This window comes from Oncorhynchus mykiss, chromosome 28 (genome assembly GCF_057628025.1).
Source record: "Oncorhynchus mykiss isolate SJ-2025 chromosome 28, ASM5762802v1, whole genome shotgun sequence".
NCBI classification, from domain to species: Eukaryota; Metazoa; Chordata; class Actinopteri; order Salmoniformes; family Salmonidae; genus Oncorhynchus; species Oncorhynchus mykiss.
In genome coordinates this window covers 5,321,771-5,349,498 of record NC_143049.1, presented here as the reverse complement: position 1 = coordinate 5,349,498, position 27,728 = coordinate 5,321,771, and the positions used below count along the sequence as shown (strand labels likewise).

Below are 27,728 nucleotides of genomic sequence, written 5' to 3'. Positions count from 1 at the left end.
TCTCTCATCTTTTTAAGTGGGAGAACTTGCACAATTGGTGGCTGACTAAATACTTTTTTGCCCCACTGTATCGTCCTACTGCCCAGCCGTAATATATTATCGTTTTTCATGTCCCATTGGTAGGATATACATGCTCGTAGTTTGTCTATTTTATTATCGATTGATTGTAAGTTGGCTAATAGTACCGATGGTAAAGGTAGATTACCCTCTCAGCGACGGATCCTTACAAGGCACCCGGACCGTCGTCCACGATACCTTCCTCTTTTCCTCCTGCTAATGACAAGTGTCTGGAGGAAATTTTCGGGTGTCTGGAGGAAATCCTTCCCATTCAACTCATTGAAGAAGAAAAATTCCTCCAGTCCAGTACGGGGTGAGTAATCGCCGCCCTGATATCAAGAAGCTCTTTTCGGTCATAAGACAAGGTGGCAAGAACATTATGTACAAAATAAGCTACAAATAACGCAAAAGAAACCATACACAATAGCACAATTGATTATGGGATCATAAAACAGAGGTCATCTCCTTCGGTGCCATTTCCTTCAGAGCCTTTACTTTCCAATGGGAGCAAATGAATCATAGCAGGCAGAAGAAGCGAAGAGGTGGGCAGAGACAAGAACGAGCTAGGAAGATCCGATTGGCACATTCTAGCAAATTTTTGCACATTTCATTTAGGGAATGTCTACTCTGTGAAGCAAGTGTGTGCAATGTCTCATTTCGTTCTTGTACTCCTTCTAAACAACACCATAATTTGTTTGGGGGAAAGGGTAAAGTCTACAAACTTCAGTCCACTCTGCCTTTTACAGATTGTAGTTTTGGAAATAGAGAACTGAATGGAGATCAAATGCTTTATCGATAAGAACATTTGCAGAATATCTGCCAAAATCGATCCTCTCCCATTGCCGGCCATTGGGCTTCCGCTCATCACCATATTTGGTAGTGAGTGGAAACGCCAACTGGATGCTTCACGTTTTTCAACAGGCGAAATCTCTGGTTCGAGGCTTTCTGGAACGCTTTGCAAGTCAGACCAAGCTGTTGTTTGGGGTTAGAGAAGTGAAACATTCTTCCTTAGTTGTTAATTTTCTCAAATTCTAAAGGCACAGCCTAGAGTCGAACATGTTATTTCTACAACCTCGTGAAAGTTATGTTTTTTTTGTATAAAATAACTATATCAAAGCCATTACTAGTTTGACTTCCTGCACATGCGCAATTCGGTGTGAGACAAATGTTAGACCCCATTCCGTGGTTCTGCGCGTACATTTTGCTACCCAAGGTTGCGCCATGACATCGCCTACAAGTGTAATCTGGGATTTGTATTGGAGAAGCAGTTTTAGTACTGTCTTTAATGTAGCCTTTTGACTTTGTGGCTGTGGTAACAACCTTGCAGTGCAGTGCTTTTCCACGTGACCGAACGCGGAAGCGGATTGTACAAACAACAGCTGAGAAGTCTGGGGATGATGATGATGATGGCGGAGTTGGTGCAGGGACAGGCCTCCGTGGCTCAGCCCGGAATGAAAGCTGACGGCTTCGCCGACGCTTTACATCGGGCTCGACAGGTAATAACAGTATAAACACTCGCAAAGAAATCGATTGATTTTGAACTAAGCCTTTTAAACGACAACACTTTTATTTTAACTCGCCCATCACCAGTTTATGCTATGCGCTCATGGAAAAACACACTAGCTAGACAGCTAATGTTACCTAGTCGGCTAACTAGCATGCTAAGCTAGTTGACAACCACAATAGTTTCGAGTTCGCAATGAATACTCGTGCTCGTTCATTTTTGGATACAACAGGGCACGACAGGAAACAATGTTTTTATGTAGTTAACCGTGTTAATGTCTTCAAGTGACTTCGTTAATCCAGCTAGGTAGCTAACTAGCTAGCTACGTTTTCTACACGTGTCCACATGCAACCTGTTGTTCAGTCACTGAAGTTCTGGGGTTGAAACCCATATAAATCTGTGACAAGTGGTCGGTTCCAAACCCATCCACTCGTTTTTAAACAGATATCCGTTTTGTTTCCCAGTGGTAGGTAGACAACATTGATCCAATTGCCCCTCCCTCCCCTGTTGAGACAGTGTCAAAGTTTGTAGCTCCATTATGTAACTGGCAAGCACCAGATATACACTTCGGGGAGCGGGTGGTGTCTAGTCAGGAACCCGTTTAGGGAGTAGGTTAATTCAGTACTATGTTATATTTTATCTTATAAAACAAAGTGTTTTTCGGGACGAGCAAAACATATTTTTACTAGCCAACTACTATAACTAACGTGGCTATTTTTTGTGCTACATAAAGGTTAGGGATAAAACTTTTTTTTTTAAACCTTTATTTAACTAGGCAAGTCAGTTAATAAGAACACATTATTTACAATGACAGCCTATCCTGGCCAAATCTGATATTACAGTGCTCCCTTGTGCGAAATATACATTATTTAGTTTTGATTGATTGACCCATCTATTACATTTGACAGAAACTTGCACTTTAGCACCAAAACTCATGGAGAGGTGATAACTTGGCCCCTGAAAGATTCAAAATCATTTCAAGAGTTGACAAGAATTTATTTGGAAGGAGAATGGTACAACTGCATCGGCATACATTGGCAACTCAAAGTTCAGGGGTGGGGGGGACTAGATCCATTGGGAAAAACAGTTTTTAACTGTCATCCAACTTGGAAAATCAGGCAGATCTAGAGCTCAGACTTTCTGACCGGAAGTTATGATTTGATCCCCATTTTTTATTTTTTTTATCCGAGTTCCCAGTTGTCTTGAAAGCACCATGACCATCAGAAGCTGGTAACATCAGTCCAGTAAAATAAAAAAGCGAATAATTCAAATTTATGCTAAGCTGTGCCTCGCAAGTGCTACACCAACTGATTTCTTTTTTTAATCAAAGCTTGCTTTCGGAAATATAATATGGTCAGAGAAAAACAATATTGTCAGGTAATATGCTGTGACAATGTATTCGGCCTACTGCACACAACTCATTCCTACAAATAGTTTTTATTAGGTTCATGTTTTTGTAGTCGTGTAAAAAAAATAAAGTTGGTTACCGCTGGTTTAGACATTTCAGTTGCCGGTGAGTCAACTGCGTGTTGTTATTCAGCAGATGGTGGCCCTAGCGCTCATGATGCTTTTGACCTACAGATATTGGATTTGCTTGACGTGTGGGGCGGCAGGTAGCCTAGCGGTTAAGAGCATAAGACCACTAGGTTACCCTGGGGCGGCAGGTAGTCTAGCGGTTAAGAGCATAAGACCATTAGGTTACCCTGGGGCGGCAGGTAGCCTAGCGGTTAAGAGCATAAGACTACTAAGCTACCCTGGGGCGGCAGGTAGGTAGTCTAGCGGTTAAGAGCATAAGACCACTAGGTTACACTGGGGCGGCAGGTAGCCTAGCGTTTAAGAGCCTAAGACCACTAGGCTACCCTGGGGCGGCAGGTAGCCTAGCGGTTAAGAGCGTAAGACCAGCAACCAAAGGGTCGCTGTTTTGAATCCCAAAGCCAACTAGGTGAAAAATATGTCGATGTGCCCTTGTGCAAAGGCACTTACAGGCAAATTTGGGGATTTTGTCAACGAGACCCTTTATCTACGTCCCTAGAGTCTGGAGAAGTCATGGATATCATTTTTATGTCTATAATTTTTGTTTCTTCTAAGACACCTGTCTGATTCGTGCCTGTCTGAGTGGACTAATACGTTGTGGAGGCTGTGGGGATGGCACAGTCCACTTTAAGACGTGCTGGTGAAGTTGTTAATGGTTATTTTACCTAAGAAGAATGGTGCATCGCTAATAACAATTATATTATTTCAGAACAAATGCACTTTCTCCTGCGTTGGATAGTGGTCGCTGTTCACGGTTCTGAAAACATCAGTGCGCTGTTAAGTTGGCGCCTTTTCCTAGACCATGTTGCTACACTACATGGCCAATGCCAAGCATCGGCTGGAGTGGCGTAATGCCCACCGCCATTGTATTCCAGAGCAGTGGAAACGTGTTCTCTGGAGTGATAAACCATCTGGCAGTCCGACGGGTGAATCTGGGTTTGGCGGATGCCAGGAGAACGCTACCTGCCCGAATGCATATTGCCAACTGTAAAGTTTGGTGGAGGAGGAATAATGAATGGGCTAGGGCTGTTGTTCTTGGTTCGGGTTAGGCCCCTTAGTTTCAGTTGAAGGGAAGCTACCTACAGCATACAATTACATTTTTGGTAACTTTGAGGTAACAGATGTATGAAGCCCTTTCATGTTTCAACATGACAATGCCCATATGCACAAAGCGAGGTCCATACAGAAATGGTTTGTCAAGATCAGTGTGGATGAACTTGACTGGCCTGCAATAAATAAACCATTCTATTTTGGAAATTGCATTCAAGAATGAATGCAACTGCTTTGAGTCTTTGCTGTAATAAAGGCTTAACAAAAAAGTTACAACAGACTCTCTGGTACGCTTATTTGTTTAGTGTTTACATGTTCTAAACGGTCAAATTATACTGAACAGAATTATGAACACAACATGCAACAACTTCAAAGATTTTACCTGAGTTACAGTTCATTGAAAGTCAGTCAATTGAAATAAATAAATGATACCCTTATCTATGGATTTCACATGACTGGGCAGGGGCGCAGCCTTGGGCCGGCTGGGAGGGCGTAGCCCCACCCCCACACACACGCTTAGGAGCAAAGCCCACCCACTGGGGAGCCAGGCCCAGCCAATTATAATGGGTTTTTCCCCACAAAAGAGAAGCTGGATGTGAAGGTCCTGGGCTGGCGTAATTACACATGGTCTGTGGTTGTGACGTACTGCCAAATTCTCTATAACAATGTTGGTGACGGCTAATGGTAGAGAAATTAACATTCAATTCTCTGGCACAGCTCTGTTGGACATTCCTGCTGTCAGCATACCAATTGCACATTCCCTCAACTTGAGACATCTGTTTGTTATAACCAATTTATTGATGTGAGACGTGATTATGATATGCTATAGATCAGGCCCTATTGTTCATGTGCATGGGTCACGGAAACAGAGCAAGGGTTGGGGGAATCGGGAATGCTTTTCCTAAACAAATGAGGGGTTTCAGTAACAGAACTTTAAAGTCAGAAATGGCTGTAATTATGTTGCAGTTTCAGAAACACGGACAGAGCAATAAACACTGATGTTCTGTGGTGGTCGCTGCAGCAGGGAGGAGAGAGACAACACTATAAACACTGTTGATGTTCTGTGGTGGTCGCTGCAGCAGGGAGGAGAGTGAGACAATGGGTGCTAGTTTACAGTCACTTACTGTCATTTTTTTAAAACCCAGTGCAGCAAGTCTGAGCCGAGCCCAGCACAATCAAATAAGTTGAGTTGGACTCCTGCTAGTCATTTGTCTTAATTATTCAAATCAAATGTTATTGTTCACATACACATGGTCAGCAGATATTGTGAGTGTAGCGAAATGCTTGTGCTTCTATTATTTCATCAAACAGTGCGCTTAAAGCATCAGACAAGCCCAGTGCATATACTTTATTTGATTAAAACACAATAGATGTGTCTATATAATCGATTGGTCGAAAGTTAAAATCAAATAAAAAGTGTCTAGTAAGAAGGAAATTAGAGGTAGTTTCAAGAACAAATGCTAACTAGCATTAGAGCAATGACTAGAAGTCTATGGGTATCTACTAGTTTGCATTTGATCGCAAAACTACCTCTAACTAACTTCATACTAGACACGGAGTAATAAAAATGATATCCATGAGTTCATCTGACTCTGGGGGAATTAGATAAAGGTACATTGCCAAAATCCTGAAGTATCCATTTAACCCTAATTGAGCCCGTATGTGACTAAAATGTAATGTGGTCATAGCACTAGCAATTTGGGAAAACTTAATGCAATTAGCCATTTATGTGTAATGCAACAATGGATACAATGAATGGATTAACTGTTGTATAGAAAATCTGTGAAGTAATTATTATTATTTTTTCTCACCTTTCAGATGGCAGCAAAGATGGGGAATGAGCAAATTGTAGACCCCTCCATGTATGGCTATGGGGGCCAGAAGCGTTCGGTGGAAGATGGAGGTAACCTCCATTTCTCTCCCGCCAACGATTTAAAAGGATAGTTTCCTGTGGTTTTCACAATGTTTTAATCTTCTTACCTCCAAACGAGTTCATGAACGTTTTGTCGGTTATCGTAACAATTTTCTAAACACATACCATAAAAGCCAATAGTAAAAGCTTTCAAAATTTTGGATCAGAAATGTTCATGTCCAAGTGTTAAGGTTTACCTAAGTTTAAAATGTTTTTATTCTACTTTTGAATTTTTTTGAGTTCTGTTTCAACTTACAGTGCTAGTTAAAGGTTTGGACACACCTTCTCATTCCAGGGTTTTTCTTTATTTTTACAATTTTCTACTTTGCAGATTAATAGTGAAACCATCAAAACTATGAAATCACTTATATGGAATCATGTAGTAACCAATAAAGTGTTTTACAAATCAAAATATATTTGAGATTCTTCAAAGTAGCCACCCTTTGCCTTGATGACAGCTTTGCACACTTGGAATTCTCTCATCCAGCTTCATGAGGTACTCACCTGGAATGCATTTCAATTAACAGGTGTGCCTTGTTAAGTTAGTTTGTGGAATTTATTTCCTTAATGCGTTTGAGCCAGTCAGTTGTGTTGTGACAAGGTAGGGCTGGTATACAGACGATAGGGCTGTCTGGTAAAATACCAAGTTATATTATGAGAAGAACAGCTCAAATAAGCAAAGAGAAACGACAGTCCATCATTACTTTAAGACATGAAGGTCAGTCAAGAACTTTCAAGAACTTCTAAAGTTTCTCAAATGCAGTCGCAAAAACCATCAAGTGCTATGATGAAACTTGCTCTCATGATGACTGCCACAGGAAAAGAAGACCCAGACTTACCTCTGCTGCAGAGGATAAGTTAGAGTTACCAGCCTCAGAAATTTCAGCTCAAATAAATGCTTCACAGAGTTCAAGTAAGAGACACATCTCAACACCAACTGTTCAGAGGAGACTGTGAATCAGGCCTTCATGCTCAAATTGCTGAAAAGAAACAACTACTAAAGGACACCAATAAGGAGAATAGACTTGCTTGGGCCAAGAAACGCAAGTAATGGACATTAGACCGGTGGAAATCAGTCCGTTGGTCTGATGAGTCCAAATTTGAGATTTTTGGTTCCAATCGCCATGTCTTTGTGAGATGCAGATTAGGTGAACGGATGATCTCCGCATTTGTGGTTCCCACCGGGAAGCATGGAGGAGGAGGTGTGGGGGTGCTTTGCTGGTGACACTGTCTGTGATTTATTTAGAATTCAAGGCACACCAGCATGGCTACCACAGCATCTTGTAGCGATATGCCATTCTGCAGCGATACGCCATCCCATCTGGTTTGCACTTAGTGGGACTATCATTGTTTTTCAACAGGACAATGACCCAAAACACACCTCCAGGCTGTGTAAGGGCTATTTGACCAAGAAGGAGAGTGATGGCGTGCTGCATCAGATGACCTGGCCTCCGCAATCACCCGACCTCAACCCAATTGAGATGGTTTGGGATTAGTTAGACCGCAGAGTGAAGGAAAAGCTGCCAACAAGTGCTCAGCATATGTGTGAACTACTTCAAGGCTGTTGGAAAAGCATTCCTCATGAACCTGGTTGTGTGTGCAAAGCTGTCAAGGCAAAGGGTAGATACTTTGAATTATCTGAAATATGCAGTCATGTCCATAAATATTTGGGCATTGACCAAATTTTTCTTTTAGCTGTCTACCACAGCATATTGGAGTTGAAATGAAATGATGAATAATTTGTTTGGTTTTTACATCCAAATCGGGTGGACGGTGTAGGAATTACAGGACTTTTTACATGTGGTCCCCCCTTTCTAAGGGACCAAAAGTAATTGGACAATTGGCCGCTCAGCTGTTCCATGGCCAGGTGTGTTTTATCCCCTCATTAGGTAATTTACAAGTAAGCAGATAAAATGTCTAGAGTTGATTTCAAGTGTGGCATTTGGAATCTGTTGCATTTAACCCTCAATATGAAGTCCAAAAAGCTGCCATTGAAATGAGCCGTCATTAGGCTGACAACTCAAAACAAACCCATGAGAAAGAAAAAACATTAGGTGTGACCAAATCATAAGGTTTTATTTCTTTCTTCACATTCCCAGTGGGTCAGAAGTTTACATACACTCAATTAGTATTTGGTAGCATTGCCTTTAAAATGTTTAACTTGGGTCAAACGTTTTGGGTAGCCTTCCACATGCTTCCCACAAATTATCTATAGGATGGAGGTCAGGGCTTTGTGATGGGCACTCCAATACCTTGACTTTGTTGTCCTTAAGCCATTTTGCCACAACTTTGGAAGTATACTCGAGGTCATTGTCCATTTGGAAGATCCATTTGCGACCAGCTTTAACTTTCTGACTGATGTTGCTTCAATATATCCACCTAATTTTCCTGCCTCATGAAGCCATCTATTTTGTGAAGTGCACCAGTCCCTCCTGCAGCAAAGCACACCCACAACATGATGCTGCCACCCCCGTGCTTCACGGTTGGGATGGTGTTCTTCAGCTTGCAATCCTCCCCCTTTTTCCTCCAAATATAATGATGGTCATTATGGTCAAACACTTCTATTTTTGTTTCATCAGACCATAAGACATTTCTCCAAAAAGTACGATCTTTGTCCCCATGTGCAGTTGCAAACCGTTTTTATGGTGGTTTTGGAGCAGTGGCTTCTTCCTTCCTTAATAACCTCTTGGAACCACCATTCCTGAATCCGGGATAATTGTCATCAACTACGCTAAATAGCATAGCGCAACGGTCAAATAATCTTACCAGAAAATATTCATATTCATGAAATCACAAGTAAAATATAGCAAAACACAGCTTAGCCTTTTGTTAATCACCCTGTCGTTTCAGATTTTGAAATTATGCTTTACAGCGAAAACAATACAAGCGTTTGTGTAAGTTTATCGATATACTAGAAAAACATTATGTACACCTAGAGGCAGGAAACTTGGTCACGAAAATCAGAAAAGCAATCGTTTACCTTTGATCCTCGGATGTTTTCACTCACGAGACTCCCAGTTAGACAGCAAATTTTCCTTTTGTTCAATAAATATATTTTTTATATCCAAATACCTCCGTTAGTTTGATGCGTTATGCCCAGGAATCCACCGGAAATAGCGGTCATGACAACGTAGACAAAAATTCCAAATTATATCCATAATATCGACAGAAACATGGCAAACGTTTTTTATAATCAATCCTCAAGGTGTTTTTCAAATATCTATTTGATAATACACTGCTCAAAAAAGTAAAGGGAACACTAAAATAACACACCCTAGATCTGAATGAATGAAATATTCTTATTAAATACTTTTTTCTTTACATAGTTGAATGTGCTGACAACAAAATCACACAAATTATCAATGGAAATCAAATTTATCAACCCATGGAGGTCTGGATTTGGAGTCACACTCAAAAGTGGAAAACCACACTACAGGCTGATCCAACTTTGATGTAATTTGCAACGCCACGGTTGTGGGTTCGATTCCCACGGGGACTAGTATAAAAATGTATGCACTCACTACTACTGTAAGTCGCTCTGGATAAGAGTGTCTGCTAAATGACGTAAATGTAAATTGCAGTTTTATTATTAGAGATTCACAGCGATGCTTTGCCTGGCTACCCAGACTCGATGCTTCTCCACGCCCATGGACTTTAGTGTCTTCTCTGCAATGAGTCTGGATCTGAGTACCTCCCCGAGTACCTCCCCGACTCTTCACCGAATGCATACACATTTGGGACGATCTGATTGGTCCAGAAACCGATGGGTTGGCCCAGAGCAAAAACACAGCGGTTTGAAAATTCATCATTGGCTTTGATACTTTGATTGGTTAGAGACGATCCAATCGCTGGTGACTTTGTTTTGTACAATGCCCTTCATCACCACAAACGACTTCAATGATGGCAGTCTGACTAAAGTATGTAGCGAACAACAGAGCAGCGGAATCATTTTGTCGCATCAGGCTAAACGAAGCTGATACCTATTGTTATTATCTGAATTCTTATTTCGTTTTTTTCCTTTACATGGTCAAATGACTCAAGATTGGAAAAATAAAAATGGACTAAAAGTCAAATTCACTCCGAATTTGGTCTTCGGACTCATCACAACAGCCCCTAAAGAGTTTGAGAAACAAAAGTTTATGCGTTTAAAGATGGCCACGCTATACCAGTAGCGGCGTATCAGCACATATGCTAAAAATATTTCACATCTTCTCATGAACAATAGGTATAAATGGAATGTAGGCCCATGGTACATGTCTTAATTTAGTTTGAGAAAAGCTAAGGGATTGGTCAAAAGATGGCTGAGTTATTGGCAAATCAGATTAATGTGTCCATTGAATAAACCACTTTAAATTCGCTCCACATTGGCCTATCAACTTTTTAAAATGGTTTTATTTAACCCTTATTTAACTAGGCAAGTCAGTTAAGAACTAAATCTTATTTATAATGACAGCCTATCCTGGCTAAATCCTCATATCCGTCGCCCCGTTTGACCTAGAGACTTGGACCTTTTTATGTAGGTGTTTTTCCTCATGGGGAATACATTTGCCTCACTGGCCCATAGATTTTCCTCTATTCTGAAGGACCGTATCTTAAAAATGTTATCAAATAACTCCAAATTCGATATGTAGGCCCATGGTAAAGGCAAATCAGATTAATGTGTCCATTTTAATAAACCACTTTAAATTCACTTTAAATTCAATAAACCACTTTAAATTCACTTCACTCTGGCCTATCAACTTTTAAAAGTTTTATTTAACTAGGAAAGTCAGTTAAGAACAAATTCTTATTTACGTTGACGGCACTGCCCTATGGGGACTCCCAATCACGTCTGGTTGTGATACAGCCTGGAATCAAACCAGGGTCTGTAGTGACGCCTCTAGCATTGAGATGCAGTGCCTTAGACCGCAGTGCCACTTGGGAAACTGGTATATAAACTCAATACATTAAGTGAACACGTTAAGGGATACTTTGGGATTTTGGCAATGAGGCCCTTTACCTGCTTCCCCACAGTCAGATGAACTCATGGATACTATTTGCAAACTAGCATTTGCGCTAACTCTCTAATTAGCGTTGGCTCGCGAAACTACCTCTACCTTTCTTTATACTGGACACAGAGAGACATACAAAAGGTCGAGTTCATCTGACTGGGGAAGTAGGTAAAGGGCCTCATTGCCAAAATCCCAAAGTATCCCTTTAAGAATGATTACCTGCTGCATTCAAAGATAATCAACCTACAGCACTAGACTGAACTTTACTGATTGCTTTATAAGGAAGATAGTTCCCACATGATAGTGCTTGCTTTGTTATCCATCTGATCTTGTCCTTTCTGTCATCCTGTGAACCCTGTTCATTGCTGCTTGCAATTTTATTATTGGATTCATTCAACTAATGGGCATTTCAATTAGACTTAAGACTCTATTTTTTACTTTGGCTAATAGTCATCATAAAAAGTAGTGGGGTAGTGTATCCTTTACTCATCTGGGCTGTTACATGATACGCTGCATTTCGGATGAGCCCTCTCGGCTTCTCCGTCAGTTGTTTTCGGCCTGTTGTAGCCTATTATTGTCTCTAGTTTGTTAATGTTGAAGGAATAGCTGGAGTCTGTGCCGTGCCAAGCTTCATCCCCTAGCTTTGGGTTCTGGCCAGAGGGAGGCATGTCTAATATGCTATTAACTGGGAGGGGGTTAGCTTAGCTAGCATACCCAACTTCATACCTGTCATAGGCTCATCTCCTAGTGGGGGGGTGTATTGCACACACACTTTACTTCGACATCCAGCTGTGTGTCTGATATAAAAAAAATATTGACAGATCCATCTCATCATTTTCACCCTCTGCCCAGGCGCATAACTCCTGCAATTGGGCTCTTTGGCACAGGTGCAGGATGCAGTTAATACTTCTAATCTTTTTCTCTCTCCACTGCATCTCCATCTGGCTCTGGTCCATCCCTGGTTGGCTCTTGTCTATTTCCCTCACAGTAGGTAACCAGCTGGGAGCCATGGTACATCAAAGGTAAGCCTGTAGCCAGCACCAATTTACCCGCTGTATTGACAGACTAAATAGGTATTGATTGAGAAATCTGTGCGATGAGGACATTCCTTCAGTCAGCATGCCAATTGCACGCTCCCTCAACATGACATCTGTAGCATTGTGTTGTGACAACTGCACATTTTAGCCTTTTATTGTCCCCAGCACAAGTTGCACCTGTGTAATGACCGTGATGTTTAATCAGAATCTAGATATGCCACACCTGTCAGGTGGATGGATTATCTTGGCAAAGGAGAAATGTTAACTAACAGGGAGACAAGCAAATTTGTGCACATTTTAGAGAAATTTGTTTTTTTGTGCATATGGAACATTAAAGGCATTTTTTATTTAATGAAGCATGGGACCAGCACTTTAGATGTTGCATTTATATTTTTGTTCAGTGTAGTTCACATTGTTGAATGGAGTGATGGAATGTAATAATTTGACATCTGCTGGCCTTTTTATTTGATATATTTGGTCTCTTTTCACCCCACCCTTTTGTCATTTAGGGCTGTCATGACAGAAGACTTTAAAGTGCCTGATAGAATGGTTGGATTCAGTAAGTACATGTTATGGGAGGTGTGCTCTGTGGTTTGGGATGGTTTTGTCTTTGTATGCTTTGTTTTGAATTATGTTAAGGATGTATTCATTAGTGTTGTCCCTGACAAAATAAAATGTCAGACCGAGAGTCGTCGTCTTTTGACCAATCGATTGGTGGAAATGTTCAGATGTGTAGACACACTGCGTGCCTGTGTTGTAATAAAATCAACTATATGTACTGAGTTTGTTGTTATGCTTTAAGCACACTGTTTGATTAATTTAGGAGGACACGCAAATTATTTGAGGGAGCCTGAGATAGCCTAACCAGAAGAAAGAAAATCAAAAATGAACATTGTATTTTCAGCTGTTTGAAGCTAGTGTACAAAACCTAAAGTAAAAGATGCAAAAACGAAACTTAAAACCTGGAAACATAGAAATAGCCCACGTAAAACAGATCTACTCTTTCTTAGACTTGCTTGCAATGAGTGACAGATCTATAACACATATTTCTATATGAATTTGGTCATGCCACCCAAAAAGTTACATATTGCAGCATTTATTCAATCAGAAATACTATTAGACATCCCCAAATGGGCACATTTATAGACCTACATTTGCGCACAGGTCACAGGTTAGGTAGCTCGGCCCACTTCTAAATGTGTAATCAGGTGCGCGTCCTTACTCAACATTGACAGGAGCGCTCAAAACAAAAGACAAAGAATAAATTGACAACTCGTAAATGGAATGAAATAAACTTAAACTTCTTTCTCACAAGAGTAGCATAGGTTGTGATCTATGCAAACAAGGTGTCTACTCTGTGAAAATCAGAATGGTCAACAACTGTAACAATATATTGAATGCATTAACAGTAATTACCCTAACCAAATAACAAAGTAGATAAGAAATTATGGGGATTAACGGTAAATGTAAGCTACTACTGGTGATATGTAATGAGGAATTGATACACTAACGCTCAAAGTCTAACATTTGTCACAATGAATGTGAATGAAATGGCAGGAGAGAGCTCATTCTGGAGAAAGATGTGGCTTGTGCATCTTAGCCACACCCCTTCCTGGACTGTGTCATCTCCCCGCGGCCTCCTCAATGGATTAGTCCACTAAGCCAGGCGCAAATCAGACTGGTGTCATGTGCCATGAAAGAAACCAATCTATTTGCGACTGCTCGACAAATCAAATACTGTTAAACCATCAGCCTATGGACCAAACAATCAACCAGTCGACTTTAACGGGGTCAGCCCTAGTATTTATTTTGTCCGACACATTACCTGAACTATTTTCTCCTCTCCCATCCCACTTTTATTTTCCTCTCCTCCCATTTATTTTAGTCATAGGCAGAGGAGGAGAACAAATTACAAGAATCCAGCTGGAGTCCGGGTGTAAGATTCAAATTGCGTCTGGTAAGCAGCCATCAATATGTCCCATAATGTCTGACTACACACACTTCCAACCTTCATATGATATAGTAATAATATCAGAGTGCTTTTAGTTGAATATCTCAGCAACATATAGTATGAGTGTTGTCAGCTAGCTTGATGCGCTGTCAGCAATGCAAAATGGATTATCATGACTGTTTTTGCTCAATACTGAAGGGGCTCTATCTTGGAAACTTGACTCCTTTAACTGTATGCTGTTCTATACATGATGCTGACTGTCTGTTTGTCATGGTAGAGAGTGGAGGTATGATGGACAGAGCCTGCTCCCTCACTGGAACCCCTGAGAGCATTGAGTGAGTTTCTAGATTGACGGTTGAACGTGTTAAATTCTATAAACTCAGTAGCAGTAAAGAACCGTCGACATCCTTTGTCATTTTGAAAAGAACAATATGTTTCCGTCTTGAGTGTACCCTATTGCATTTAATGGCCCCATATTATGTGGGAAGTCCCCATATTTACGGTCTATAGATGCTCACAGTATCAACTGTAACCCTGTTGGAATTAGGTAAAAATATATATATTTAACAGTCACTCCACAATACTACAGTTTTGACAAGGCATAATACATTTTTAAAAACCACATTGTGGACCACTCAGATAAAGTCTTGAGACACTGTAGGACAGTCATTGTAGGAAATCAGTACATTATTTCATTGGTTTCGGCGATAATACATTCCAGCATCTATAATTCATTGACATGTAACCATTTACACTCCACCAGGCAGGCCAAGAGAATGCTTGGTCAGATAGTGGAACGCTGTCGGAACGGCCCAGGGTTCCACAGCGAGGCTGAGAGCAACAGCTCAGTCCAAGAGATGCTCATCCCAGCCAGCAAAGTGGGCCTGGTCATTGGAAGGGGAGGGGACACCATTAAGCAACTGCAGGTATGTCTTCCAAGAGAAAAAATGACAACTTATTAGGATCTCTGTGGCTATACACCCTCTAGCCTGGCTATTCCCAAACTGGGGTACGCGATGCCGTCGGAGGTACGCCAAATACAAAATGCGGTTCACATTTTCTAACAGATCATTTAGATTTTCCAACGGGGCTATACATTTGGGTGAGTTTTTTTTGTCCCCTGAGTAGCTTTGTTTCACTGCCAGAAATAATATTCAACTATCTAGTATTCAGCAAAATAAAGATTCAATAACAAACACAGGTAGCCTGGTCAAATAATAAACATCCAATCACATGAACCATTACTCTCTTGTGGGAATTCCACTGACGGTCCGTATGTAGCCAAACGTAGCTGCTACTCATTCAGGCCCACGTCCATAGAGACATATACCAGCTCCACTGGTAGTACTGCTACTGCCAGCACTGTTTCATGATGCATCAGTGACATGGCAGGAGGTGTTTTGAAACAATTACTGCTTTGCATACAAGCCAGTGAATTATATGTGTTACAGCTGGATGAGTCACTAGACGTGGCGGGCCTGGCACAGCACCTGGTATATGTCCGTTATGTTTATGGGGGGTCAATTAAGGAAGACATCCTCTTCTGGAAACCAGGACAAAAGGAGACTATATTTTTAAAGTACTGGACAGCTTTGTGACATTGAATGGACTTTGGTGGTTAAGATGTGTTTGTATCTGTACTGATGGCGCAAAAGCCATGACAGGGAGACATAGTGGAGTGGTAATGCGCGTGCAAGCAGTTGCTCCTGACGCCACTTGGGTACTCTGCAGCATCCACCTAGAGGCTCTTGCTGCCAATGGAATGCCTGACAGCTTGGAAGACATTTTGGACACTACAGTGAAAATTGTTAACTTTTTTAAAGCAAGTATCCTGAACTCTCCTCTATTTTCTGCATTATGAAATGATATGGGCAGCGTAATGTAATGCTTTTACAACATACCGAAGTGCGCTGGTTATCAAAGTTTTGACACATTTAAAAAAATTGAGAGACGAGCTTAAAGTTTTCTTTACTGACCATAATTTTCACTTGTCTGACCGCTTGCATGATGACGAGTTTCTCACACGACTGGCCTATCCGGGCAATGTTTTTTCTCGCCTGAATGATCTGAATTTAGTATTACAGGGACTCCGCAAGTATATTCGAAATGCAGAATAAAATTGAGGCTATGAATAAAAGGTTGGAGCTCTTCTCTGTATTGACAAGGACAACACACAGGTCTTTCCACAATGGTAGGATTTTTTATGTGCAAGTGAATTCAAGCTTACGGACAATGTTGAATGTGATATAGCGAAGCACTTGAGTGAGCTGGGTGCGCAGTTACGCAGGTACTTTCCCAAAACGAATGACACAAACAACTGAATTTGTTTTCCCTTTCATGTCCTGCCTCCAGTCCACCGATATCGTTGCAACAAGCACTTCTATGAAAATTGAATTTAATCAGAAGCCTCTGACAGATTTCTGGATAGGGCTGTCTAAGAGTATCCTGCCTTTGCAAATTGCGCTGTTAAGACACCCTTTGCAACCACTTACCTATGTGAGAGTGGATTCTCAGTCCTCACCAGCATGAAAAATAAATAATCAAATCACATTTTATTAGTCACATGCGCCGAATACAACAGGTGTACAGTCATGGCCAAAAGTTTTGAGAATTCCACAAATATTAATTTTCACAAAGTCTGCTGCCTCAGTTTGTATGATGGCAATTTGCATATACTCCAGAATGTGATGAAGAGTGATCAGGTGAAATGCAATTATTTGCTAAGTCCCTCTTTGCCATGCAAATGAACTGAATCCCCAAAATACTTTTCCACTGCTTTTCAGCCCTGCCACAAAAGGACCAGCTGACATCATGTCAGTGATTCTCTCGTTAACACAGGTGTGAGTGTTGACGAGGACAAGGCTGGAGATCACTCTGTCATGCTGATTGAGTTCGAATAACAGACTGGAAGCTTCAAAAGTAGGGTGGTGCTTGGAATCATTGTTCTTCCTCTGTCAACAATGGTTACCTGAAAGGAAACACATGCCGTCATCATTGCTTTGCACAAAAAGGGCTTCACAGGATATTGCTGACAGTTAGATTGCACCTAAATCAACCATTTATCGGATCATCACGATCTTCAAGGAGAGCGGTTCAATTGTTGTGAAGAAGGCTTCAGGGTGCCCAAGAAAGTCCAGCAAGCGTCAGGACCGTCCTAAAGTTCATTCAGCTGCGGGATCGGGGCACCACCAGTACAGAGCACCACTAGTACAGAGCTTGCTCAGGAATGGCAGCAGGAAGGTGTCAGTGCATCTGCACGCACAGTGAGGCGAAGACTTTTGGAGGATGGCCTGGTGTCAAGAATGGCAGCAACAAAGCCAATTCTCTCCAGGAAAAACATCAGGGACAGACTGATATTCTGCAAAAGGTACAGGGATTGGACTGCTGAGGACTGGGGTAAAGTCATTTTCTCTGATGAATCACCATCATCATCAGCCATGAATAAATCAAATCATATCAAATGTATTTATATAGCCCTTCGTACATCAGCTGATATCTCAAAGTGCTGTACAGAAACCCAGCCTAAAACCCCAAACAGCAAGCAATGCAGGTGTAGAAGCACAGTGGCTAGGAAAAACTCCCTAGAAAGGCCAGAATCTAGGAAGAAACCTAGAGAGGAACCAGGCTGAGGGGTGGCCAGTTCTCTTCTGGCTGTGCTGGGTGGAGATTATAACAGAACATGGCCAAGATGTTCATAGATGACCAGCATGGTCAAATAATCATAATCACAGGCAGAACAGTTGAAGCTGGAGCAGCAGCACGCCCAGGTGGACTGGGGACAGCAAGGAGTCATCATGTCAGGTAGTCCTGAGGCATGGTCCTAGGGCTCAGGTCCTCCGAGAGAGAGAAAGAAAGAGAGAATTAGAGAGAGCATACTTAAATTCACACAGGACACCGGATAGGACAGGAGAAGTACTCCAGATATAACAAACTGACCCTAGCCCCCTGACACAAACTACTGCAGCATAAATACTGGAGGCTGAGACAGGAGGGGTCAGGAGACACTGTGGCCCCATCCGAGGACACCCCCGGACAGGGCCAAACAGGAAGGATATAACCCCACCCACTTTGCCAAAGCACAGCCCCCACAACACTAGAGGGATATCTTCAACCACCAACTTATCATCCTGAGACAAGGCCAAGTATAGCCCACAAAGATCTCCGCTACGGCACAACCCAAGGGGGGCGCCAACCCAGACAGGAAGATCACATCAGTGACTCAACCCACTCAAGTGACGCACCCCTCCCAGGGACGGTATGAAAGAGCCCTAGTAAGCCAGTGACTTAGCCCCTGTAATAGGGGGTTAGAGGCAGAGAATCCCAGTGGAAAGAGGGGAACCGGCCAAGCAGAGACAGCAAGGGCGGTTCGTTGCTCCAGAGCCTTTCCGTTCACCTTCACACTCCTGGGCCAGACTACACTCAATCATATGACCCACTGAAGAGATGAGTCTTCAGTAAAGACTTAATGGTTCAGACCGAGTCTGCGTCTCTCACATGGGTAGGCAGACCATTCCATAAAAATGGAGCTCTATAGGAGAAAGCCCCGCCTCCAGCTGTTTGCTTAGAAATTCTAGGGACAATTAGGAGGCCTGCGTCTTGTGACCGTAGCGTACGTGTAGGTATGTACGGCAGGACCAAATCAGAGAGATAGGTAGGAGCAAACCCATGTAATGCTTTGTAGGTTAGCAGTAAAACCTTGAAATCAGCCCTTGCCTTGACAGGAAGCCAGTGTAGGGAGGCTAGCACTGGAGTAATATGAACCATTTTTTTGGTTCTAGTCAGGATTCTAGCAGCCGTATTTAGCACTAACTGAAGTTTATTTAGTGCTTTATCCGGGTAGCTGGAAAGTAGAGCATTGCAGTAGTCTAACCTAGAAGTGACAAAAGCATGGATACATTTTTCTGCATCAGTTTTGGACAGAAAGTTTCTGATTTTTGCAATGTTACGTAGATGGAAAAAAGCTGTCCTTGAAACAGTCTTGATATGTTCTTCAAAAGAGAGATCAAGGTCCAGAGTAACACCGAGGTCCTTCACAGTTTTATTTGAGACAATTGTACAACCATTAAGATTGATTGTCAGATTCAACAGAAGATCTCTTTGTTTCTTGGGACCTAGAACAAGCATCTCTGTTTTGTCTGAGTTTAAAAGTAGAATGTTTGCAGCCATCCACTTCCTTATGTCTGAAACACATGTTTCTAGCGAGGGCAATTTTGGGGCTTCACCATGTTTCATTGAAATGTACAGCTGTGTCATCAGCATAGCAGTGAAAGTTAACAATATGTTTTCGAATGACATCCCCAAGAGGTAAAATATATAGTGAAAACAATAGTGGTCCTAAAACGGAACCTTGAGGAACACCGAAATTTACAGTTGATTTGTCAGAGGACAAACCATTCACAGAGACAAACTGATATCTTTCCGACAGATAAGATCTAAACCAGGCCAGAACTTGTCTGTGTAGACCAATTTGGGTTTCCAATCTCTCCAAAAGCAGCAGGAAGGTCTAGGAGCACGAGGACAGATGCAGAGCCTCGGTCTAATGCCATTAAAAGGTAATTTACCACCTTCACAAGTGCAGTCTCAGTGCTATGATGGGGTCTAAAACCAGACTGAAGCATTTCGTATACATTGTTTGTCTTCAGGAAGGCAGTGAGTTGCTGCTCAACAGCCTTTTCTAAAAATTTTGAGAATGGTACCAACACATCCTCCGAGAGCATCTTCTCCCAACCATCCAGGAACAGTTTGGTGACGAACAATGCCTTTTCCAGCATGATGGAGCACCTTGCCATAAGACAAAAGTGATAACTAAGTGGCTCTGGGAACAAAACATCAATATTTTGGGTCCATGGCCAGGAAACTCCCCAGACCCATTGAGAACTTGTGGTCAATCCTCAAGAGGCGTGTGGACAAACAAAAACCCACAAATACTGACAAACTCCAAGCATTGATTATGCAAGAATGGGCTGCCATCAGTCAGGATGTGGCCCAGAAGTTAAACGACAGCATGCCATGGTGGATTACAGAGGTCTTGAAAAAGAAGGGTCAACACTGCAAATATTGACTCTGCATCAACTCCATGTAATTGTCAATTAAAGACATTGACACTTATGCTTGTAATTATGCTTCAGTATTCCATAGTACCATCTGGCAATATCTAACGAGACTGAAGCAGCAAACTTTGTGGAAATTAATATTTGTGTCATTCTCAAAACTTTTGGGCACAACTGTAGACCTTACAGTGAAATGCTAACTTACGAGCCCCTAACCAACAATGCATTTTCAAAAAATACAGATACAAATAAGAGATATAAAAGTAACAAGTAATTAAGGAGCAGCAGTGAAATAACAACAGCGAGACTATATACGGGGGGGGGGGGGGTACCGATACAGAGTCAATGTGCAGGGGCACTGGTTTTTCGAGGTAGTATGTACATCCTAGGTAGAGTTAGTAGTGACTATGCACAGATGACAACAGAGAGTAGCAGTGGTGTGAAGGGTGGTTGAGGGAGGCACTGCACATTGTTTGTTAGCCATTTGACACATATGTTCAGGAGTCTTATGGCTTGGGGGTAGAAGCTGTTTAGAAGCCTCTTGGACCTAGACTTGGCGCTCCGGTACCACTTGCTGTGCGGTAGCAGAGAGATCAGTCTATGACTAGGTTGGCTGGAGTCTTTGACAATTGTATGGGCCTTCTTCTGACTCTGCCTGGTATGGAGGTCCTGGATGGCAGGAAGCTTGGCCCCAGTGTTGTACTGGGCCCTTCGCACTACCCTCTGTAGTGCCTTGCGGTCAGAGGCCAGGGCAGTTGCCATACCATGCAGTGATGCAACCAGGATGCTCTCGATGATGCAGCTGTAGAACCTTTTGAGGACCCATGCCAAATCTACACGACTGTCATGGTGTGCTTGAACCATGTTAGTTCGTTGGTGACGTGGACACCAAGGAACTTGAAGCTCTCAACCTGCGCCACAGCAGCCCTGTCGATGAGAATGAGGGCTTGCTCGGTCCTCTTTTTCCTGTTGTCCACAATCATCTCCTTTGTCTTGATCACGTTGAGGGAGAGGTTGTTGTCCTGGCACCACAAGGCCAGGTCTCTGACCTCCCTATAGGCTGTCTCGTCGTTGTTGGTGATCAGGCCACTGTTGTATCATCGGCAAACTTAATGATGGTGTTGGAGTCGTGCCTGGCCATGCAGTCATGAGTGAACAGGGAGTACAGGAGGGGACTGAGCACGCACCCCTGAGGGTCCTCTGTGTTGAGGGTCAGCATGGCGGATGTTGTTACCTACCCTTACCACCTGGGGGCGGCCCGTAAGGAAGTCCAGGATCCAGTAGAAGAGGGAGGTGTTAAGTCCTCGGAACCTTAGCTTATTGAGGAGCTTTGAGGGTAATATGGTGTTGAACACTGAGCTGTAGTCAAAGAATAGCATTCTCACAGAGGTGTTCCTTTTGTCCAGGTGGAAAAGGGCAGTGTGGAGTGCAATAGAGATTGCATCATCTGTGGATCTGTTGGGGCGGTATGCAAATTGTGGTGGGTCTAGGGTTTCTGGGATGATGGTGTTGATGTGTGCCATGTTCAGCCTTTCAAAGCACTTCATGGCTGCAGCCGTGAGTGTTACGGGTTGGTAGTCGTTTAGGCAGGTTACCTTAGTGTTCTTACGCACAGGGACTATTGTGGTCTGCTTGAAACATGTTGGTATTACAGACTCTGACAGGGAGAGGTTGAAAATGTCAGTGGAGACACTTGCCAGTTGGTCAGCGCATGCTCGCAGTACACGTCCTGGTAATCTGTCTGGCCCTACGGCCTTGTGAATGTTGACCTGTTTAAACAAAACACTCACTAAACCCTAAACCTCAACTAAATCTTGTAATGCATAATGTGGAAATTGAGCAAGTTGAAATGACTAAACTGCTTGGAATAACACTAGATTGTAAACTGTCATGGTCAAAACATATTGATGCAGTAGCAGCTAAGATGGGGAGAAGTCTGTCTAATAAAGTGATGCTCTGCCTTAACAACACTATCAACAAAGCAGGTCCTAGCGCCCTAATTTTGTCGCACCTTGACTACTGTTCAGTCGTGTGGTCAGGTGCCACAAAAAAGGACTTGGCTCAGAACAGGGCAGCACGGCTGGCCCTTGGATGTACACAGAGAGCTAATATTAATAATATGCATGTCAATCTCTCCTGGCTGAAAGTGGAGGAGAGATTGACTTCATCACTACTTTTATTTATGAGAGGTATTGACATGTTGAATGCTCCAAGCTGTCTGTCTGAACTACGGGTACACAGCTCGGACACCCATGCATATCCCACAAGACATGCCACGAAGTCTCTTCACAGTCCCCAAGTCCAGAACAGACTATGGCAGGCACGCAGTACTACATAGAGCCATGGAACTCTATTCCACATCACGTAACTGATGCAAGCAGTAAAATTATATTAAAAAAAAAAAAAACAGATTTAAAAAAACACCTTATGGAACAGCGGGGACTGTGAAGCAACACAAACATTGGCACAGACATGCATACACACACGCACGATAACATACGCTCTATACATACACATGGATTTAGTACTGTAGATATGTGGTAGTGGTGGAGATGGGGCGTGTTGTGAAATCTGTGAATGTATTGTAATATTTTAAAACTGTTTAAACTGCCTTAATTTTGCTGGACCCCAGGAAGAGTAGCTGCTGTTTTGGCAGCGGCTAATGGGGATCCGTAATAAATACAAAGGTCTTACTCACATTGGCTGCGGATCACACAGTCTTCTGGAATAGCTGGTGCTCTCATGCATGTTTCAGTGTTTGTAAGTAGTTTAGCTCGTCTGTTAGTCTCGTGTCACTGGGCAGCTCTCGGCTGTGCTTCCTCTTGTTGTCTGTAATGGTTTTCAAGCCCTGTCACATCCGACCGGCGTCGGAGCCGGTGTAATACGATTCGATCTTAGTCCTGTATTGACGCCTTGCCTGTTTGATGGTTCGTCGGAGGGCGTAGCGGGATTTCTTATAAGCTTCCGGGTTAGAGTCCCTCTCCTTGAAATCAGGCACAGACTGTGTGTGGAAAATTATTTAAGATACAATACATCTCAACATTGCAGAGTTATGTGCATGCTTTCAAGCACACCCTTCTCATTAACCCGTGGTGAGTTATTCACAATTTTCTATTAACAAAAATATGTAAGATGGCTAAATAAAGATCAAAATGATTATTGATTATTATATTTGTATTTGTGCCCTGGTCCTATAAGAGCTCTTTGTCACTTCCCATGAGCCGTGTTGTGACACAAACTCACACTCATTCTTATGTTTAATAAATGTATCGTATAGTGTGTGTGTGGCAGGCTTACAATGATGGCTAAAAAACAAAAGAGAGTACTCTGACCCTGGTGCTAGATAGGGTACGCAGCTGGAGGTTGAATATTTGAAGGAGTACTGGACTATAAAAGGTTTGGGAACCACTGCTCTAGCCTACCATACTAATCCTCTATAATAATGCCACAGCTATCCCTATTACTACCATTACTGATGCAGCACTACCAATACCACTACTACTGCTACTAGGCCTGCACTGCAATTTTTTTCACAACCATAAATACTTCAAGACAAGCAATCACAGTTTCTACAGTCTTTGTAAGTATCAAGTAATTATGATGTTCACTATTTTCCTTTGTTCCCTCGTATGGACAGAAGGCCCACAGGATTGTTGTTTCTCCGTATGCACCCTACTTAACTTCACTCTGCGTCAGTGGTAGGGCTGTTGCAGTGACCGTATTACACCACACCGGCGGTCACGAGTTATGAAGACAGTCAAAGTCCATATGACTGTTTAGTCAAAGTAATTAGTCTTCTCCAAGCTCTGATGCTGCTGATGGTCATAGGTAGCCAACCAAACTTGCTAACTACCTGGTACTCAGCACTCTATTGTCCCTCTAATCACTCGAACCTCAATACAAATTCAATCGAAAATCTAATCAAACACTTCATGAGAGCCCATGAGCTCATGTTGCACAATATTTCTATAGGCTATGCAATTGCGTGAAGGCCTCGTAAAAAGAGTGGGATCACATCAACTTTCTATAGACTAGGCCTACTATATTTATTTCTCAACTTTCCTAATATTAAACACAATTCTTATCTTTAAGAAGATAAGCGCTTATAATGGAAATAAATAAATAGCCCAATAGTTTATCAACATTTTAAGATAAACGGTCTGATCTGTTGCGTCAGCCACATTGCGTAGAAATGTTTTTTTTTATGCTAGTGGTTGTATTAATTTGGGATCTATCGCATCCCACAAACCAGGACTATGTTTGGAATATTTATTTCTCTCATAGAATAGGTCAACATTTGTACTATGGGAGGATAATAAGATTGTCATAGGCTAGTGCTTTTGCTGTTCGTTAGGCCTACTCATCTTGTTGGCTGACAAAGTAAAGGTGGAGACAGTTCTTCCAATATCTTCAATATGCACCTCTGAATTGGAAAAGGAAGCACACAGTTGCGTCTCCTGTGTCGGTCTTCAGCCTGTTAGAAAGACCCGATCAGGTGATGGAGATGTGAGTAAGAGGTTCTTCGGAACATGCAGCACTCGGGGAGAAGGGCACAGCGCAGCTCTAGGGGCCAAGGGCACAACGGCACTGGTCGCAAAAGGCCTGGATTTTTTTAGGATGCGTTACGGCCACACCAAGGGGATGCTGTGAAATTCGAGGCATTATCAAGTGCTTGTCAAATTGTGAATGAGAGACTGATAAAGTGTGTACAGCCTGCACAAAGAAACAAAGCAGAGCTCATTTTTTCAAGCTACTTTTTTCAAATCATCATTAGTCTCATCATGCAGCCTTTAAAATATATAAAAAATCTAAACATATACAATGTTTGTAGAACAACTAAAGTTAAATTAATAACTCTAAATTAAGCATATAGGAGGACCCATTCCATTGTTAACCACTCAACACAGAATAGCTGCATGTGCTCACTCCCTCAGATTGTGTGGAGAAAATATCCTTTCTATTTTATTCAACTTTGATCAGCTATATTCTTCATACTATAAAATAATGCCACGGGAATTCTAAGCAAATCTTATCTGCTAAATGAAATAGTGTAGCCCACAGTATTTGGCATAGCCAGATCAGGACCTAACATAAGGACAAGTCAGAGTATGCTGTTCTGTTTTCTGAAGTAGACTACATTTTTTTCATATCGTGTTCCTTTAGACCTGTCTAAAATAAATAATGTATGTATTAGACTTTTTAAAATGTAGATGTTCCAACGGTCTGCATCGATGGCTTGTAGGCTAAGTGTGGAAACCAGGAGATGCTAAATGTGTTTATGTTTATGGTCAGTTATCGTTAGACTGACAGTTATTTGAAGGTGGTTTGGTTCATTCTGTCAGAGAGATCTAAAAGCAGCAGCCTATAGCGAGGGCTCTAGACTAATCTTTTCAAGTTCCAAAGACTATTAAAATGTTGGCTACCCAAGAAGGTGGTTTGGTTCATTCTGTCAGAGAGATCTAAAAGCAGCAGCCTATAGCGAAGGCTCTAGACTAATCTTTTCAAGTTCCAAAGACTATTAAAATATTGGCTACCCAAGAAGGTGGTTTGGTTCATTCTGTCAGAGATCTAAAAGCAGCAGCCTATAGCGAAGGCTCTAGACTAATCTTTTCCAGTTCCAAAGACTATTAAAATATTGGCTACCCAAGAAGGTGGTTTGGTTCATTCTGTCAGAGAGATCTAAAAGCAGCAGCCTATAGCGAAGGCTCTTGACTAATCTTTTCAAGTTCCAAAGCCTATTAAAATATTGGCTACCCAAGAAGGTGGTTTGGTTCATTCTGTCAGAGAGATCTAAAAGCAGCAGCCTATAGCGAGGGCTCTAGACTAATCTTTTCAAGTTCCAAAGACTATTAAAATAGGAAACGTTTTTACCATCTCTGCAACAGAAGAGCCTCGCTATTTTGCAAAATGCATTGCATTCCTGTCTAGTCATTTGAACTCTCGAACATAGATTTTCTGAAGATAGTGTAACATGGACCATCAACCCGATTGATTGTCTATTTTAGGATATTTGGTGCTATCAGAAATTATTTTGGTGATTTAATTTTAAATTTTTTTTAAATGCTGGCCTTATTGCCATTATCTCAAAAGTTATAAATAACAGAGCAAAATGTCAGTCTGAAGGAAGTATGCTTTGAAGTGATTGAAAGGTATTTGAAAGTTCAGGAAAAGACCAGGCATAATGACTGAGCAATCTTTGTGTATGATCTAAAGAGAATCAATTCATTTCATTCTGTGTGGATTTATCACCCTCTGTTCTTATGAGCCTTGTATGGATTTTGAGTGTCATAGAGGGAAACAGAGGACATGGATGTGGGAGTCTTGACTTTCAGGAATGGGCTCTACTAGGTGTTTACCGTGTGTGTTTGTGTGTGTCAGGAGAGAATAGGAGTGAAGATGATGATGATCCAGGATGGCCCCATGCCCACAGGGGCGGACAAACCCCTGAGAATCACTGGTGATCCCTACAAGGTCCAGGTGAGACGGGAGGCCTGATTAACGTTATACAGGGCAACTACTGTCAGGCTGCTGCATGACGGGGACCATTGACTGCCATGGTGCACACACACCGTCCCGTGAATATCACTTTCTTCTCCCCATAGCAAGCTCGGGAGTTGGTGATCGAGATCATCCGCGACAAAGACCAGGGAGACTTCCGCAGCAACCGCAACGACTTTGCGTCAAGATTAGGCGGAAGTACTTTGGATGTAAGAATGCAATGTGCATGCACCAGATGTCCAGGGAATTTCACATCCCCTGACTAGGGTGTCTTTTTAAACACACCCTTGATGTTTGAGCTCACGTGCTTCTGACCTTTTCCCTCCCTATAGGTAGCTGTGCCCAGGTTCGCAGTGGGGATCATCATCGGCAGGAGTGGCGAGATGATCAAGAAGATTCAGGCTGATTCTGGAGTGAGGATCCAATTCAAACCAGGTGTGTGTCGAACGTTTATTTTTACATACTGTATGTCATATGGAGGAGGGTTTCTCTTCATTGTAGCGATGTAATTATATTGAGGGAATGCAGTTTTCCCTGTTTCTTATCAAACCATAACCAAGTATGTATGTGGAAAGAGGACTTTGATTCTTTGTGTCGGTGTGTGCCGTATTCGATTATTTGATTATGGTATTCCAGAAGGTGATTAGCTTGTAGTGTGCTGCACAAGTTTTGAGATGTAAAATGGTCACATTCATATTTATCACCCACCAGTTTTTTTGTGGACCCCAGGAAGAGTAGCTGCTCCATGTGCAGTAGCTAATGGGGATCCTAATAAACTAAACCCACCAAGCGGAAGCAAATGTACTTCAAAGGCTGTTGAAGAATGGCGTGCACCGTTTTGGGGAAACGTGCCGTTCAGTACAAACTGTCATGCAAACATTGAATCTAACTGAACACAGTCCTGCTTTCAGTCACCACTGTTGGCTTAGTGCGTACTCTACTTCCTACTCCCAACTCCAGATGATGGCATCAGCCCAGAGCGCATCGCCCAAGTGATGGGCCAACCAGACAGGTGTCAGCATGCTGTCCATCTCATCAACGAGCTCATCCAAACAGCACAGGTACACACACACACACACCCAGAACAAACAAATACCGCTCCAGTAAACACTCAGAGCAAAGAACACATGCACACTGCACAGAAC

General features: G+C 42.2%; 1 protein-coding gene across 2 annotated transcripts in view; it reads left to right on the top strand.

Moving 5' to 3' along the window:
• The first annotated feature begins 948 nt into the window (after positions 1 to 948).
• The window catches only part of LOC110508374 (far upstream element-binding protein 3), a 64,191-nt gene continuing 37,411 nt past the window's right edge, over positions 949 to 27,728 (top strand). Inside the window, exons 1-11 of one of the 2 annotated variants that reach the window (XM_021588868.3) lie at positions 949 to 1,553; positions 5,963 to 6,047; positions 12,036 to 12,069; positions 12,594 to 12,643; positions 13,970 to 14,041; positions 14,313 to 14,370; positions 14,799 to 14,961; positions 26,464 to 26,562; positions 26,688 to 26,792; positions 26,916 to 27,018; positions 27,544 to 27,644. In XM_021588868.3, the coding sequence (XP_021444543.2) occupies positions 1,452 to 1,553; positions 5,963 to 6,047; positions 12,036 to 12,069; positions 12,594 to 12,643; positions 13,970 to 14,041; positions 14,313 to 14,370; positions 14,799 to 14,961; positions 26,464 to 26,562; positions 26,688 to 26,792; positions 26,916 to 27,018; positions 27,544 to 27,644 (972 nt within the window). In that variant the 5' untranslated portion in view covers positions 949 to 1,451. The remainder of the gene's footprint in view (positions 1,554 to 5,962; positions 6,048 to 12,035; positions 12,070 to 12,593; positions 12,644 to 13,969; positions 14,042 to 14,312; positions 14,371 to 14,798; positions 14,962 to 26,463; positions 26,563 to 26,687; positions 26,793 to 26,915; positions 27,019 to 27,543; positions 27,645 to 27,728) is intronic. The other variant, XM_021588869.3, reaches the window with a different exon arrangement.